At 40.3% G+C, this 17,163-nt stretch overlaps 1 protein-coding gene across 3 annotated transcripts; it reads right to left on the bottom strand.

The window, feature by feature from the left end:
- Positions 1-919: 919 nt before the first annotated feature.
- On the bottom strand, positions 920-15,686 carry lonrf2 (LON peptidase N-terminal domain and ring finger 2). 3 transcript variants are annotated; one of them, XM_027011794.3, is made up of 13 exons: positions 14,048-15,686; positions 11,686-11,757; positions 9,773-9,891; positions 8,822-8,944; positions 8,399-8,563; positions 6,296-6,485; positions 5,995-6,097; positions 5,641-5,755; positions 3,837-3,958; positions 2,984-3,142; positions 2,498-2,660; positions 2,231-2,380; positions 920-2,058 (listed from the first exon to the last, which is right to left on the bottom strand). In XM_027011794.3, exons 1-13 carry the CDS (start codon positions 14,805-14,807, stop codon positions 1,900-1,902), a joined length of 2,400 nt encoding a protein of 799 aa, XP_026867595.2. In that variant the 5' UTR covers positions 14,808-15,686; the 3' UTR covers positions 920-1,899. The 3 variants fall into 3 exon arrangements, with proteins under 3 accessions (XP_026867595.2, XP_081556860.1, XP_026867596.2); XM_081700734.1 differs by having other exon boundaries at positions 8,399-8,527; XM_027011795.3 differs by lacking the exon at positions 11,686-11,757.
- Positions 15,687-17,163: the final 1,477 nt, after the last annotated feature.

Below are 17,163 nucleotides of genomic sequence, written 5' to 3'. Positions count from 1 at the left end.
GGTTTCTGTCAAATGGAATACAATGCTGAAGGCAGGCTATCGTTGCTTTAGTGTGGCTCTGAGGGCACGTATAACCCATCCCTTAAAAGCTAGTTCTTAGCTGTTCGCAGCACCACACTTGATATGACGCTTGTACACTTGTCAGGGGCCTAGGCCTGATTAACCAGATGCCTACGAGTTCAGGAAAAGTGCAGTCACACACTACTGAGGAAACACAAAAACGAAAGGTCATCCATTCAAACAGGCGTGTCAAGGCAATCAGACAGCTTGTCTCGGAAGGTGACTGGAGCCTTACTTCAGGAAAGCGAGTCAGAGCTGGGCCTGACTCATTGTGACATCACATATGAGACTGGTGAAAAGTTGCAGCATTTGGTTTGATCAGACAAAACACTTCGTAGAGGATGAGAAGGAAAAAAGAAATTGCATACCGATGACTTATCGGTGTGGGAGTTAGGCTACTAGGTACACCACCCAGATTTTTCACAGCAGTTTTGCTACAAGGAGTTGAGAAACCCTCCATTTCTCAATTTCTGCACCCCCCCCCCAAAAAAAAGTTGCTTTCATACAACAAACAGAACAAATCTTGTCTTATAGTTCCATGACTGTTGACAGGTGACAGACATGAATTAGACATAATTAGTCCCTTGAGGAAAGGGGCCATTCTGCCCATCTTTGCCTGAGGATAACGTTCGTTTTTAACAAAGCTACAGCCATGTTCCAAGTTAACGGGCATAGAAGGCTAATAAAATAACATGGAGGTATACAGCAAAGCCCTTCAAAATCCAAAGATTCTGAAAGGTAACAGTGATTATCCATCACATTTTCCATGGAATACAAGGTCTTCAGGTGCTTGCTGACACTAAATTAACCAATTTAAAAGAACATTTTGTATCTACTTGGGGTCATATGCTAGTGCTAGTTTATTTAAAAAAAAAAAAAAAAAAAAAAAAAAGTTTAATATGCAGTAATTTCATCCAATTCTGTTGCCAAATGACGTGTATAGCTATATCCCATATTTCACAGACAGCGGATGCATTCTGGTTTCTTAATCCCTGTATAAATTTAGTATACTGTTTAGTGGTAGTGTTGAAGTATCATAGACTAAATATTTATGACACCAATCTAAACCAAAACACAAAGCAAATAAACCTGAATAATCCAATTGACTTCAAATTTATCTATAAATTGCCAATAATCTGGGTGAAAAATCTGCTGTATTTAACTTCAATATAAACCATATAATTATCTAATAAATTATTGACTAAATGAGACATGTGCTTTTCCACTTATATCAGTGTTTTTGAAAGGTCTTAAAACATTAAGATTTTAACATTTTTAACAGTTTACTAATGTTGCATTGCAAAATAGGGATATTTCAGACTTGAATGTATGAAACTGGGAGTTCCTACATTAGAACATGCACATTCTTTAAGGGAGGTAAAAAATGTTTGTGCATATACATGAGAAGATCATGGACTTTGACCCACATTGAAGCCAGTAAATACACCAAAATCTCATGAGACGAATTTTGGTCAGCCAGAAACACCTTAGATAGTGTTGCAGTGCTGTCTGTCTGTTCCTGTACAACCGAAACATCTGTAGCTACTGGAGTGGAACAAAGTCAGTCACTCTGCCTTTTTAAATCAAGACAGAGCACGTGCTTTACTGCTAGGTCAGTGACCCACTGTAAAACTCAACAACTCCAAACCGGGTGAACAAACTTCCCACACAAGCTTCCAGCCATGTAAAAAGGTGTCACTCAGCACGGAGGGAGCCGAGCTGCTGCAGACAGGAGATTGAGGCGGTAGAAGGTGCAGAGGTGGACTGCTACCCCTGACCCCCGCCCTGGGCCATGCAACCCTGACAACGAAAGTGACAGGCAGCCAGGGAAGGCCAGGGTCATCGAGGGCGCTTGCGGGTGACAAAGATGAGGACTCGGCGGATGGCAACTAGGCGCTCCTTCAGGGAGGTCATGGAAAGGATGGTGAGCTGGGCCTTGCTTTCCAGTGGCAGTACTGCCAGAAGCCACCAGCACCAGGCCGGCCCACTGGGGTTCCCCTGGAGAAGAGGAAGAGAAACGAAGCCACCTTTTCATCATTTCAAGCGACCAGGTTCAGTTCATCGGGTATTAGCAGAGAAACTCCTTTCATTTTAATAGGTGCTAGTAAAAATCATTTTCACAAAAAGGTTTGGAATTAAATTCAAGCAGTGGGCCATTCCTGATTTTCACCTGGGGGTCAGGGTCTTTGCTGGGCAGGTGTCCAAAGTGACTGAGGATCTGGCTCTTCATGTTATCTTTGAGAGAGGTGAACCAGGCGGTGGCCTGCTCATACACAGAGTCATGCAGCTTCAGCAGGTCACCCAGTTCCTCCCCCTCAGCCTAAATGTGATTCACATATCAGGATGGAACATTGTGTGTGTAAAAATTAGTGAGAGAGGGACAGAATAGAACAGAGTGAGATCACCACACACACACACCCTCTTACTCCTCTCTCACCTTCTTGTCCTGCAAGTATTCTATCTTGGCCGTGTTGTAGCCATCCCTCTGGCCATGGCTGAGCACTTTGAAGCGAGCCACACCGATGGTGTCAACCACAGAGCGCCCGTCAGGGAAGAACTTCACATCTCTCACCTCCAGCATGCAGCCATAGTCAGCAAAACTGATGACCAAACACAGCCTTGCATCAGAGACCATGTACAAGGACAACTGACTTCAGCATCACTTTACAATAACAAAGTACTAGACAGCATCTTAACCACTTATAGCATCTTAATTACGCTAAATTACATAATTTGTTTAATATGCAAAAAAACCCAAAAAAACAAACAAACACTGCTTTTACTAGTGCACCTCTGCACTAGTCTAAGACACTATTCCTGCACAATGAAAGTCGAGATGCTCGGAAAAGCATGACCTCTGGTTCATCTATTCTTCTAGTTTTGTTATCTGTACTCCAAATCAAAGTGCTTTAGACCTGCTTACCCCTTCACTTCATCAGAAATACACATGCCAAACTGCTTGGTTCCTGTCTCTATGGCCCTGCGGATCATCAACCTATAGCGAGGCTCAAAGACATGCAGGGGGCAGGGGATTGTGGGAAATGCCATGGTGCAGACGAAAATAGGCACTTCCTGGTTCAAGCTGCAAGAGAGGAATTTTAGCTTTTAGAGAATTTCACACTCACACATATTAAGTAGTTCAATTTCACATACACAAGGTCACTTTACAATGACAGCGGGGAAAAAAAAAGAAAAGTAAAATGCCAATAAAACCAGCGTCAATATCTTCATAACATGCAATGCTTTTTATCTGATGGTATAACAATAGTTCATTTTTGAGAGTCATTTATACAGCTTATCTTTTGTTAAATTACTAATAACTAAGTACTTTCAACCCAGAGCTCCACAACCTATGCACAAAACCTGCCTGAAAAAGAAATTGTGTGTCAACTGATATCACAGGAATCCAAATTGGACTCCATTATAGCTGAGTCAGCTATAATAGTGAGGTCTGTTCTACATATCAGGTTTTGTTTTTGGAGAACAGGTATATAGCATTTCTTTTTTAACCTTTTATATGGACCGTTTGCTAACAAAAACAGGCTCATCATGCAATCTGACTACGTGCCAACAAGTGTTTATGTGAAGAATGTCATCAATGATTACCACCGGAACAAAGAAGGTACCGTGGCTCACAAAGAAAAATGCAAGCACATGGATAATGATTCCATTATGCTTTGGCCAAAGCCAAAGCTACAAAACTTTGGGTTGACTCGTAAATGCCCCTTAGGCTGTTGTAGAGAACTTTGAACATGATTCAGGAAGAAATTGCTCACTTTGACAGCTCCTTCAGCTCTTCTTCGTGCACTTTCCTCCTTTCTTCCAGTTCCTCACGCAGATAGCGCTGAAGTACCTCCTCCATTAGGAAAGTCTTATTGTACCCTCTATTGGCCAAATACTGCAGTTACAGGAAAAAGAGACCATTTTGCTGTTTTGATTAAAGTCAACGCCCCCCCTTCCTAATTAATAATAACAAAAACAAAAAAAAAAAAACTATGAAATATGGAGAATATAAAAATATACATATTTTAGCAAAGGCATCAGCACATGTGTATTAGGTGCCTGTTTTGGTGTTTAAATTGACCTCCTGTCAGTCACTTTATGAGACACTCCTCAACGCCCCATTACTCCCCATCTCCATCTCTTTGGCTAAGAAAACATGGTGGAATCTAGTATGTGCCCTGCATCACCAGGTGTACTGGGGACAAAAAAAAAAACACGCTGTGCTGGCTAAATAAATACATAAATAAATAAATCATGTCAAGAAATGTAAAAAAAAAAAAGAAAAAAAAGAAAAAAGAAATCCACAATAGTTTCCGTTTTCCAAAATGAGAAAATAAGCGACGTTCCTTCTGGACATGTAGCTTATGTAAACGTATGTCTAATTGACAGTGTTACGTTACATATCTAATGTAGTATATACACCTTTATCACTTAGACAGCCAAGTATAATACTCTGAGTGAACCACATTCAGATAAATATATGTAATGCTGGTCAACTGCATCAAATTCCCTTGTAACCAACGATGCTAAGTAGCTAACAGCAAAATAGAATTTCACTGTCAAGAAGCTAAATTTCATAGTGGGAAACATCAGGTTAAAAACACTAACACCATCATGCCTCAGCAATGGTGTAGGTTTTATTACAATTTTGGAGAGGGGGTCATGGCTTACACCACCCAAGCAGTGCAAGCAGGAATTAATGGGGAGGACACGTCTCCCCCCTCCCAAAAAAATGGGATGCCCACTCTGACCAATTGCTACCTGCTTTACCAAGAATAATTTGTAAAGTACTTGGGCAGCATGATTATACAATACATCTCTATGGGGGGAGGAGGGAAAAAAAAAAGTGTTTCATCCTCTTAAATTTTCCAAGCAGAACAAGTCAATTCTTTGACAGAGATCAGCATTGCAGCCCCTGCATACATGTACTTACACCCTGAGCTAACAGTTACACGTGATTCACTTTTTAAATAATGAAGTATTTATTAATAAACAAACACTCACTGCTCAAAAGGGAAGTCATGACAACTTGCTAAAAAACTGTAATTGAACTACAGTGGCCAGTGTAGATCTTGGAGGCATGCTTGGGCTCCATTGGCAAGAATGCAAGGCAGATCCAAAGAGTAGAAAAAAATCGTTCCAGTCTTGTGGTTCACGTACTTAACCGCTAGAGGTGGTGTTTCTTGAAACTTCACTAATGCACCTTTAACAGTGCTCATGGGAATTGTAGAAAGTTCCAACATGTCATGTTTAGCTATATTCTTGAGAGGAGGAACTGGACACTCTTCTGTGGACTGACGTAATGAGAGCTCTCAACCTAACACTCGAAGCTGCCGATGACTAAACTGGATAATGTGCACTTCCAAGTTGCTTTGGTTACTACTACTCCCTCAGATACAGCACCCAGACAGATAAAAAGCCTCATAACTACAGATCTGGAACAAGTACCTTTATTGAATTATCAAGGAATGGCCCAAAACCAGTAACACTTAAAACCATGTCCAAGTTGTTATGGAAGAGCTGTCTGAAAGACAGAGAGAGCAGAAAGAAAGTAGAGAATAACAGATGAACAAGTACCTCAGAAAGGTTCTCTTTACACAAAGGGCAGTTGGGATTGTGGTCAAGGCAGCGCTCCAGACATTTGAGACAAAAGGTGTGTCCACAGGGAGTAGTAACTGGTTCGTAAAACAATCTAAGGGGGAAGAAAAAATGTTTTAGTAGAAATGACTTCTAATGAAGTATGTACCATCAATAAACATGTTATACATGTTGCTTAAGTGCTGCTGGGGTTAGAATTAGTTAATGGGGAAAGGTTTTGAAAGGTTTTTACTGGTTAGGTTTCAATATTACATGTCCTAAAATTCAGCGTGGCACCCACCTAAAAACATGTTTTGCATTTTAAAAGCACGAGAAGAAGTTTAAAAATTTCACCTCATGCACAGTGAACACTCCATGTCTGCACTATCCAAGAGCTCATGTGGTACCTCCCTCATCCTGCACAGGACAGGAGGAGTCAGGGATGAGCAGGCTGGATCTGAGAGAGAGGTAGGTAAGGAGAAAGGACAGGAGAAAGAGCAGGCAGCAAAAGAAAGACAGACAGCAAGAAGACACAAGGAGAGAATCATGTACTCAAGGATTAGAACAGAAAGAACAAGCCTGAAATTCCATCATCCTGAACTGCGCTCTGTTTCGGTTTGACCTCATCATGCAGTCACTCTGCTGTGACTTATACCTTGTTTAAGAAGCTTGCTTGGAGGCCCAAGAGCACCGGCATCAACAGGACATTTTCTCTTAAGACCCGGAGGTACAGGGAGTGAGGAGAGGACAGCCGCCAGGTTCTTGGACTCTTCCACGCTGTTCTCTGTCTGCTTCAAGGATGAGGAGCTCCCACAGTGAGCTGCTTTACTGCTGAGGGTAGGGTCCTGCAAGGTGAACATGTAAAGGTGTAAAGCTTCAGTGACTCAAAAGTGCGACATGAAAAACATTTTTCACAATGTAGTTACAATGATTCAACCAGAGTGCATCAGGCACAAGAGTTGAAAGAGAAGGGTGACTGAATAATACCAGGATCAGTAAAGTTAGATACCACAAGCTTATTTTTAGAAATGCTACCAGAAATGCCACCACACTGATTTGCTTTCATCCATGTTATCTAGGTTTAAATGTTCCTTCATGAGTTGGGTTATTGATGTATCATGTACCATGTATCAAAATGTGTAGCATATCATAAAAGGATGCCCAGAGGGAGGGGAGGAAAAAAAAAAAAAAAAAAAAAAAAAAAGCTACAGACTATAAACAGACTGGCTGTACTGCTTTCCCTTCTCTCTGATGTTTGTTCCTCGTACGACAAACTGGACTACCTCAGAGAGCAACTGACCACCCAGCAGTACATGAGGGGTGTCTTGTAGAGAAATAAGGTTCCATGAATCCACCATACTAGTGACTCAACAAAACCGTAATTTGTTTTTATGTGGGAAGTAAAGACTCGCGGCATCAACTCCACTGATGATGCAATAATCTGCTCTTCACTTGGTCCTGTTCCACCTGGATAAGCAAAGCACTTATGTAATAAATGCTGTTTACAGATTTCAGTTCAAACTCAGAGCAGTCATCCCTCAGAGGTTGGTAGCAAAGTTTGGCCTACTGGACTTTAATACCTCTTCTGGAAACTGGATCCTAGACTCCCAGACTGAGAAACCACAGGCAGTCTGGATCAGCAACACCACCTCCAGCATCACTACACTGATAACTGATGTCCCACAAGGATGGGTGCTGAGCCCTCTGCAGTTCACAGTGAGGCTTGTAAAGCAAATCACAGCTCAAATCAAGTTAGCTGATGACACAACAAAAGTGGAATAAGGAACAATGAGGAGTCAGCATCCAATGCAGTAACTAATGATCTAGTAGACAACAATCCGTCAATATTGATAAAACTTAATCGAGATGGTCACTTCCCACTGCATAGCAGCAGCTCCTCTGATTCAAGATTCTTGATCTTAACATCAAGCTGGGCCCTCAGTTAATTCCTCAACACAATGTCTGCAGTGTCTCCATTTCCTGCAGGCTGCTAAGGAGACTAAGGCTAACCTCCATCCATCTATACTGTGGGAGGACCACAGAGTATACTGATCAGCTGTATCACAGCCTCATATAGGACCTGAAATGACCACGAGACTCCATATCAGATAGTGAAAACAGCTAGGAGCATCATTGAGGTCTCTCACCCTCCCACTCAGGACACCGATTAAAAATGCTACATCAGCAAGGTCTCCAACATAAGTGGAGGACTCCTCCCACGCTTTCTTTTCCTTCCTGCTGTCTGGCAGAAGATTCTGCAGCATCCAGGCCAGCTCTGCTATAATTTGCAACAGCTTTACACAGTTAACTCATTCAGGTCTGCACACCTACATACCACACACACACAATTTAAAACTATGAAGTGTATCTTGTCCAACCGCACTGTGTATTTATTGTACTCCAATTTACTATATTGTGTTTTAAAGCCTTATCGAATTGCACAATGCATCAGCTTCATGTGCAGTGCTATACATCATCTTATAGTATGTAGTCCTACAGACAGTGTCCCTGTCTCCTGAGTTACACAAAGGCCCTGGAGTAGCATTACTTCATTTCACTCTCTTGCCTTGATAGAAACAGATAAGACTTCCCTTTTGAAAATACAGACCATTTTGTTCTGTTTGATATATTTTGCTTTTCTGGAGTTCAAGATGGGTGAAAGGTCAAATAATGAGAGTAAAAATGAGTGAAGCAAGAAATAATGTGGGAACACATAAATAAACAATTATTTGTATAGTGTGTGTGTGTGTGTGTCCACCTTAGAGCAGCCAGCTCTAGCTCCATCTCTGGGTAAGGAAGAGTGAAGCGAGCTCAGGAGAGATGAAGGTTTAATGCGAGAGGAGAGCCCTGTGCCTTGATGTGGATGCAGAGGTGTGACCAGACTGTCCTTTTCAAAAATAGAGGAAAACATCTCACTCAAGATCTGCAGAGAGAGACATAGCACTTATTCACCCCAATATCAGACAGAAGACAACATTCCCAGGGTGCAAGCTGAAAAACTGCAACGGTGACGGCTCATGACTCAGTCAATATTAAATCCTAATTAATTAATAATGGCTCTTTAATTAAGAAGTTATAAACCCTTAATTAGGCTCTGATGACAATAATAAGATAATAGCCCAGGATGATTAAAAGACATGAAAAATACCAATTTATATTGCAATAATATATTTATATTTACCTTCTGCGCCTCCATTTTGACAGCCGTCCAGTCTGGCTTCAGTGCTACACAATAAAAATATTCCTGCAAGGCCTCTTCTCTGCGGTGGGAACTACACAGGGCTTTGGCCTTAATGTAGTGTGCCTGGTACCAAACAAATAATGTATCAGTCAAAAAATTAGTGCTTCCATATGAACTCTGTTACTGAATGTTCACAATGCAAACAGTGCAGTGGGCCTGTGGAAAAGACTATAGAAGAAATAAAAGAAGGAAGAACAAGAGCATGAGCAGGGGGGAATGTTCCGGGTAGCATTTCATTTTAGACAGAGTGAAAGAATTGAGTCCTTTGAATGTGCTCTTTGGGCCGAATTCGTGCAGCAGTTGTCTGTTTGATTATGACTAAGCCATCAGGCCTGTGCTGGGATGACAGAAAAATTCCCACCGCGAGTAAGCTGGTTATTAACTGAGAGAGATGGGAAATTTGATGCAGGCTTTTATAAAGTATATATATTAAAAAAAACCACATTTTTAACTTAAAAGCCCCCATCCCCCCCAGCCAAATATAAACGAGTAGTAGTTATTATTGTTATGCCATTATTAAGTTATTATCAATCTATGAGGCTATTAGAATTAGGCACCAAGTAGTAGGATATTAGAATTAGGAACTAATTACAGGCTATTGTTGGAATAACAAAGTAGGTGAATCACTTACGGATGTAGGAAGGTTTAGCTCCCTTTGAGCCTCAGTAAGATCTCTCTTCTTTAGCCAACTGAGTGAAGTAGTAGTCACCTGACGAAGTTTAAGCTATCTTATCATTTAGTGGCACAGGCCTGCTGAACATACCTAGTGATGTCATGGCATCTTTTTTACACCCAAAAAACTCACGATTTAACCCTGGAGCTTGTGCATGCAAAGGCAATCTCGGAGCACAGCTGTTAAAATGGGAGGGAGCATGAGCGCGTCTTCCTAACCTTTGCTGATGAAGGACAGAGCTGGCACAAGCTGTCCGCATCCTGGACGGCCAGGCTGAAGTTCTTCATGTCCATGTGCAGCTTGGCTCGCTCTGACAACAGCCTACAGATAGAGGGAGCTGTGGAGAGGAAAATAAGACTTTAACCTAATACGGTCCAAACCACAGGCATGATATCCTACAAGAAAGCCTTCCCAGATTACCTTAGACAAAGTCTCCAGTTTTTTCACTGCAGGAAATATCAGATAAAAATAAAATAAAATAAGAGAAAGATAATGGATTAACCTGCATCATGCTAAGCAGTCCCCAGCTGAGCGTCTATTACAACATTATCAGCATATTCTGACCTTTTTGTGCAAAATGTCATTTTAAGATTAGGATGTAAAGAGAAGAGCAAGAAAGAAAATATGATTCTTGGTGGCTTCAACATGTAGAATGTATATAATAAAGTAATCAACCGCCAATCACAAGTAGAGTGTAGACAGCATATGTATCTGAATATTTTATCATGAATTCTCTTGTATTGTTGCTGCTGTTCGCATACAGTTATTTATATGGTACCAAAATCTACCCTGGTAAGCTGTGTTTATGTCTGAGTGTAGCTTTACTGCCAAATGTTATAACCTTATGTGCGCAATGTGAGGGACTGAAGGCAGATCACATGTTAAACCCATATTGTACAGTAGAGTCCATTACTAAGAACTGTTTTTATTTCACCATTTGATCAAAAAACAATCAATTCTATTTAATTAATATTTAGAATTCAGCAGCATGTTATTTAAGACATTAAAATCAAATATGTTTTGATTTCCATTTTGAGGAATTCACACATGGGAATGACATCTGATATTTTGTTCACAGGCTCTTTGCTCAATTTATCTAAACTTATGATACAACGCATTTCCTTCGAAGATGTGTCTCAGACATGACGGGTTAACGGTGCTCATCCCTTAAGGACCAACACCCGTCATCAACTCAATTAGTATGGTTCCCTTTGAATCATTGACACTATTGTCAGTGCTTTAACTATGCTGCAGACAATAAAAGGAAAGTTCTCCAATGTGAAGAACTTGGTGAAGAATCTCAAATCTGAAACCATCCTGAATTGACAAACATGTTACAGCCCCCAAGGCTGTCCTCACTTATCTGGATGTTTCTTTAATACTGTTCTCTTAGTGAAACCAGTAAACCATCTGATTACATTTTGATCTCATTGGCATGGCCTCTTACAATGTTCCTTTCACACTTCCAAGTTTAAAATAGATCTCCTTAAATGTCTGGTCTCCAACGTGACAGTCAATAACAGACAATGAAAACCTCAATTTCCAAGAAATAGCATTTTATAAAGCAGCAGGCTATTTATGTCTGCCTTTACAGACACAAAATCCGGGTCATCAAAAAGGAGGTCAGCTCTGTTGTAACGTTCTGCATTTGTCCCATACAAGATCTCATCCAAATCCTCATCACAGTCAACAACAGACTACTGCTGTTCCTAAATCCCCCCATTTGCTAGTTTTAAAAGTTATACATTCAAATAGAAAATGAAGATGCAGATTTTAGCATTAGTTGAATAGAGAATAGTCCTGTCCTTTATTGCAAGTTAAAGAAAACATGCACTTGAGGCAACCCTAGAGAATGTCTTGGGGGTACACGAGTTTTGTTTTTTTTTTAAATATAAACAAGAGTTTATATATATATATATATATATATATATATATATATATATATATATATATATATAATAAATTTTTAGACATCTTTTCAAGGGTGATTACGTAATTGTAATTCAATACAATACAAAAATGTAATTCTATACAGCAGTTGGATCTTTGTACCATTACAGTCCAAGAGAAGACCTCATTTTTAAAAATGACTCCATCTTACATAAGGCAGTTTTTCTGTACCATCCTGTACCTGGTGAAGAGACGATGTGCTTTACAGAAGTCTGCTGAAGCCTACCCAGAATCCTTTTCAGAAGCATCAGCTCTGTAAACAAATCATTTTATAAGGATACAGAATCTCTATGATCCTTTATGTTATTAAAATTTTTAATTAAATGCTTAAAATCAATTTTTTCTTCATGTAAAGACTCCGTCAAGATGTGTACGTTTCATTTAGGCTTTTCAGATCTGAGTAATGTTCCTTAGTATTTAAAAAAGAAGCCCTGTTTTTGCTGAGGCTAGAAATGTACCAGGATGCTACACTAGCATTAAACAGACATTTAATGTACTTTACTGTAATTACTACTTAATCTAGGGCAATCTTTCAAATGTATTCATCACATACTTTTTGTTCTTCATGGATACTACTGCCAGTGTGACAGAACTAGTGCTGGATGGTTAGAAAGTAGGTCTAATCAAGATGGGACACAAATTGTTTTTTTTTTGTTTAAAAACCCCAACAAAAAAACCCACACACATTATTTCACTTCTTCTTACATCTAGCTGCTTTCATCAAAGCAACAAGCATTTCTATTTAAACTCGATATCCTCCTTGTAACGACGAGACTTGGGTTAACAGCCGATTGCTCTGCTAGGGCTTCTAGTTTGCAATAATAAGCTTATCTTATTTTCATGCAACAGGCACAGTGCCCGCCAGTGAGGAGTGTCAGCTGAACATATGTGTTTACACTCTGGCTCTTTTCGCAGCATGCTGCGAAGTGAGAGAAACCGCCAAACGAACGCCCACGCTGGCTCCATCAGAAGATGGAGAGACTAAATCAGAAAACCAGGCAATTCATAATTCTGATTCATAATTCGAAACCATTAATTCCTAATGCCGGAGCGCTACAGCCGGAACCGCATTTTGCACCGGCTCCTGGATAATAGGGGAAAGGCTAAAACACGATTTAACCTTTTGGGCTAGCAAGCAAACACTGGATTTCAATACGGTGGCTCACCTTCTCACCAGCTAGTCAGCTTTCCTATCTATATCTAGCGTGCTCCTTGACAGGTTAATTAAGCTTATGTCAGCGGGGGAAAAAAAGGTTCTTCAACAATGAAATCTGAGACTCTCTTAGAGTAACAACTATACGTTAATTGAAGGGTTATCGGTTATTTTTTTTACTACGTTCACGTCACTTTGGTGCAGATAATTAGCTTATTCTTAATAGAGGCCAACACAGGCAACAGGTAAGCCTATGTAACAATTCAAATCGTAGAGGTTACGCGGAATGAACTGATACGTTGTAGCCTATGATTAGGGCATCATGACAAGTTACTTGAAAATTCACGCTGCCTGAGCAGACCACCAAATTTAGTTAAAGGTTAGCATCCTCCTCACTGCCTAGGTACCATAAACCCCGAGTCGGTTTTATTTAAATGTGGACTGGCCTTTTCGTACAGACATCTCCTTTCCTCCTCGAAAGAAAATAAACATATGAATAAGTAAATATGAACAAAGTACAGAACAGCATGGCGCAATGGACTCCGTAGTGCAACCTTTAATGCTCAGCAGGTTAAGACCTAATGCAACACGATAGAAACATTTCATTTGCCACGCTGCAGGGCTAAATACATGTGACAAATCGGTGTCTGCCTTTGTGACATCAATTAAGTTTAACTGAGAATGTTTGCCTTAACGAATGTAGCTTTCGTTAAGAAAACCTGACTATGTTCATCTAGATTTGTCAACGATTCCATGTTCTTCTCCATAAGTGACCGGATATTAAATATTTTGTGCATTATTCCAACGGTCTTTGCAATTCCTCCCGGTCTAACTGCGGGTCTGAACCCAGAGATTTGTAGTAATTAGGTTAGACAGAGCGGAATGAAGGCATACTCCATACAACACCAATTCCCAGATTGTTTTCTGTTTTCTCTTATAAACGACGAGCATCTATAGAACAAGACAACATTTACTTATTTAAAATGAGACCACAACATAGCCTACAGCGAACACAGCCACTGACCGTGAAGGCCAGCTATCCTGAGGCAAGTTGCAAAGGTCCTGAAACAGACTGATGAAAAGGCATGTGCTGGGGTGTTTTGGGTTTTTTTTTGGTCCCCAGGTCTTAAATTCCGAGCATAATGGAAACAGCAAAGGTGGTTTCTTTAGAAATGTGTGTTAATATATTTCTGTATAGTTATTTTGAAATATTTGCTGCAAAATCGGACGTGATGGGGAACTTCAGAAGAACAATGTCGCCCCCTGTAGCTGTTTCATAACTGCCACCGATAAAAGTAGGTCAACTGGAATTATAAAACACTCTGCTGCATTAAATATTAGTAAAAATAGGCTATATAATGTACATAAACAATAAAACAAGAATATTTACCTAGTTCGACTGCCTTGTCGTACTTTTCTAGGGCACTGAAGAGATCTTGGGTTTTCCAAAGGCGTTCTCCTTCAAGCCAGTATCTTCGAGATGTACTTTCAACATGGAACCATTTTTCAAGCACGCCGCTGAGAACAACATTAATTCTGAAGCCGTTTGTGTTCGTTTGTGACGAACATTTGTTTATTTTACATCGGCAACATATGCAATCATTGACAACGGCATCTTCATCTTCAAGGCAACGTTTACAAAAAGTGTGTCCACACACTAAGGTTGTTGGCTCTAATAGTAAACAATTGCAAAGCCGACAAGAAAACGGGTCTAGTGGTTGATTTGTGTCAAATTCGTCTCCATCAGAACAGATGCCCCCATTACCGCTTGGCTTTGTTCTACCTTCACCGGTAAAATGTTTACTCTCAATCAGTCCTTTTACGCGTATTGTTCGGGCGATGTTTTCAACTAAAAGCTTAAGTTCCTCTGGCTTAAATCTATGGATGTTTGCAGCGATACAATAGGAGTCTAAAGCCTCAGCTATCCGACCCCCACGGGCCAAGGCATCCGCTTTACGCAGGCAAAGACCTCTGTCAGGCTGTTGAAGATCGGCCAACTGAGAGGAATAGATCTCTACAGCAAGGTCGAAGTCTCCAGCCCGGCATGCCTCTTCAGCGACTTCGAGCATTTCGGAACACAGACCAGATGCGCTTGGATTGGATATGTCGTGAACAAAATGTTCAGTGTGATTCTGGATTCCAGCATCCATGTTGTTCGTATTCAAAGCAAATGCAGCTCTTGTTAAAAAAGCGAAGTGTGAAAGTTATAGGTACCGGTCTTTGGTGGTAGGCTATCCAGGTTACAAAAGCCTATCGCTACCTCGTGGTGAACTGCATCAACACCAAATCCGCATGGACTTTAAATAAAATTATATAAATAGCGTTCAAACTAGCTAAATATCCCAACAAAAGTGAAGCCATCGAAAACACTACGAGTAGCCCAACCTCCGAAACTCTACAAATTGCGCAAATGTATCATAATGTATAGGCCCTGAATGGTCCATCAATCGCTGCTCCATCATATATGGTCCGTAAAACACTTGTGGATAGGCTACATTTTAACAAAAGTGATAGAGTGACCAAACTATATCGGTCCAAATGAGAAAAACCATCAGAGCACAAAAATACTCTTTTAGTTATATTGGTTTACGTTTGATTTTAACCGTGAAAGGTCCCTTGCTACAAACAAAACAGAAAATAGGGTACGTTACCGGTAACAACGAAAGAAAATGTTAGCCAGTGAAGTCCCAGCTCTCAGCATGTCATCTTTAGACATGAACACACTGAACAGTAAAATCTCTAGTTTGTGAAGAGTATCCGATGTCAATTTTTAGAAGGTCCATTAGTTTTTATATAAGACCCGAGATTTCCGGCAAACTGCACTTTGCGTAATCCTACGAACTCCCATCTTCTGCAATCCTTGATTAAGTTCCTTCCATCTCCAATTTTTCGAAGAGTCCAAGCTTCCATTTTAAACATGTGGCATGAAAGGTCAATTTAGCCTAAAATAATTGATAGGCTCAAAATTGAATGGACGGATTTTCAGAACATCCCGTACTATCCACCTCCATAGATAACAACGCCGTGCGTTTGCGTCCGCCCAGTAAGAAGCACGTGACGTCAAGGAGGTAGTCCTATTGGTGTATTATATAGCTCACTTATATAATGACACACAGTTGTGTAACCAAAATGAGTACAGACGGGAGACGTGCTGGAAATTGATCAGGATCTAGTTAACGTTGCAAAAAAGATGTAAAAGCTGGAGTTTGTTACTTTTAGACATTCAAGACAGCAGAAAAAGAAATTGACAGAATTACTAGTTTCAACTAAAGGGTTATTGTGAGGCTTAACAAAAGTGTGGATAAAGGAAACATTTATGCAAAGTTTTATATAACAATCTACTTTATGTAACACGTACTTAAATAGCTTTATGCGCTAGTTAACAGCGGTTCTAAGAAGTTGAGGCACTGCGTAAGATGTACTATCCAAATTAGGCCTATTTACATTTGTGGCATTTAGCTGACACTTTTATCCAAAGCAACTTACAATTGACTGAGCACAACTTGAGCAGTTAGGGGCATTGCTCAGGGACCCAACAGTAGCAATTTGGCAGTGCTGGGGCTTGAACCAGCAACCTTCCCATTACAAGTTAAGTACCATAACCACTGAGCTACCACATATAAAGTATATGTTTCTATATACTTTAAATAATGTGAACACAGCAAGAGGTAATTGTTTTATTCAATATAAGGTGGAAGGTAAAACTGGAAATGTGGTGGCCTAAGTGATTTATGGCCTACCCCCTTCCAAGTACACTCCATAGAGGTCTAGAGTTATAGTTCTTGAAACGAGATAAGTTTCAGTCTAGTTTGTACTCTCATATTATGTGAGAGCTGAAGAAAAGCATAGATGTTAGCATTAGCTGTTGTGTGAAGCATCTTTGTTAAAACTGTTGCAGTGGGGTGAATTGAGCTGTGCATCTTGGGGCTGGTCGGGACACTATCTTTCTCAGCTGGGGCTACTGTCAGGATAGAGAAGAACAATTGGTATTCCCCCCCCCCCCCCCCCCCATGCAACCTGAAGCAGGAGCAAATAAAGCCATGGAATGTTTAATAATAATCCTATCTTCAGTTTATTAAGTTATTGGAACCAGTCTCAGTCTCTCTCTCTCTCTCTCTCTCTCTCTCTCTCTCTGTGTGTGTGTGAAGAGGTCTCACTGCTAATATGAACTCAATCACTTCAAAACACTCCTTATTATACTATCAACACTTAAACAAGCTTCAAACCAGCGTGCACTTTCCTTGTCAGTGTTTTATGTCATCTGTTGCTTATTTACTTTCAGTCTGAATACTCACTGTGACTTTATTGACATTTACCATGTCAAATGTGCATATGACAATAAACATCTTTGCCTTTTTTTTTTTTTATATCTTTGTGATGTTTGTGTGATGGGGACTGTCACTTAGGAGGGATATCAATGGTTGATCTGACTGCTATGTCAGGAAGCTGGCTCTTTGGTCTGGTGGTGGGAGCTCATGTTTACCTTCCATCAGACCTGGGATGAGC

The sequence above is a fragment of the Electrophorus electricus genome, chromosome 18 (genome assembly GCF_041902795.1).
Source record: "Electrophorus electricus isolate QZ-2024a chromosome 18, ASM4190279v1, whole genome shotgun sequence".
NCBI lineage: Eukaryota > Metazoa > Chordata > Actinopteri > Gymnotiformes > Gymnotidae > Electrophorus > Electrophorus electricus.
The sequence above is the reverse complement of the archived record's forward strand: the minus strand, read 5'-3'. Positions and strand labels throughout refer to the sequence as shown.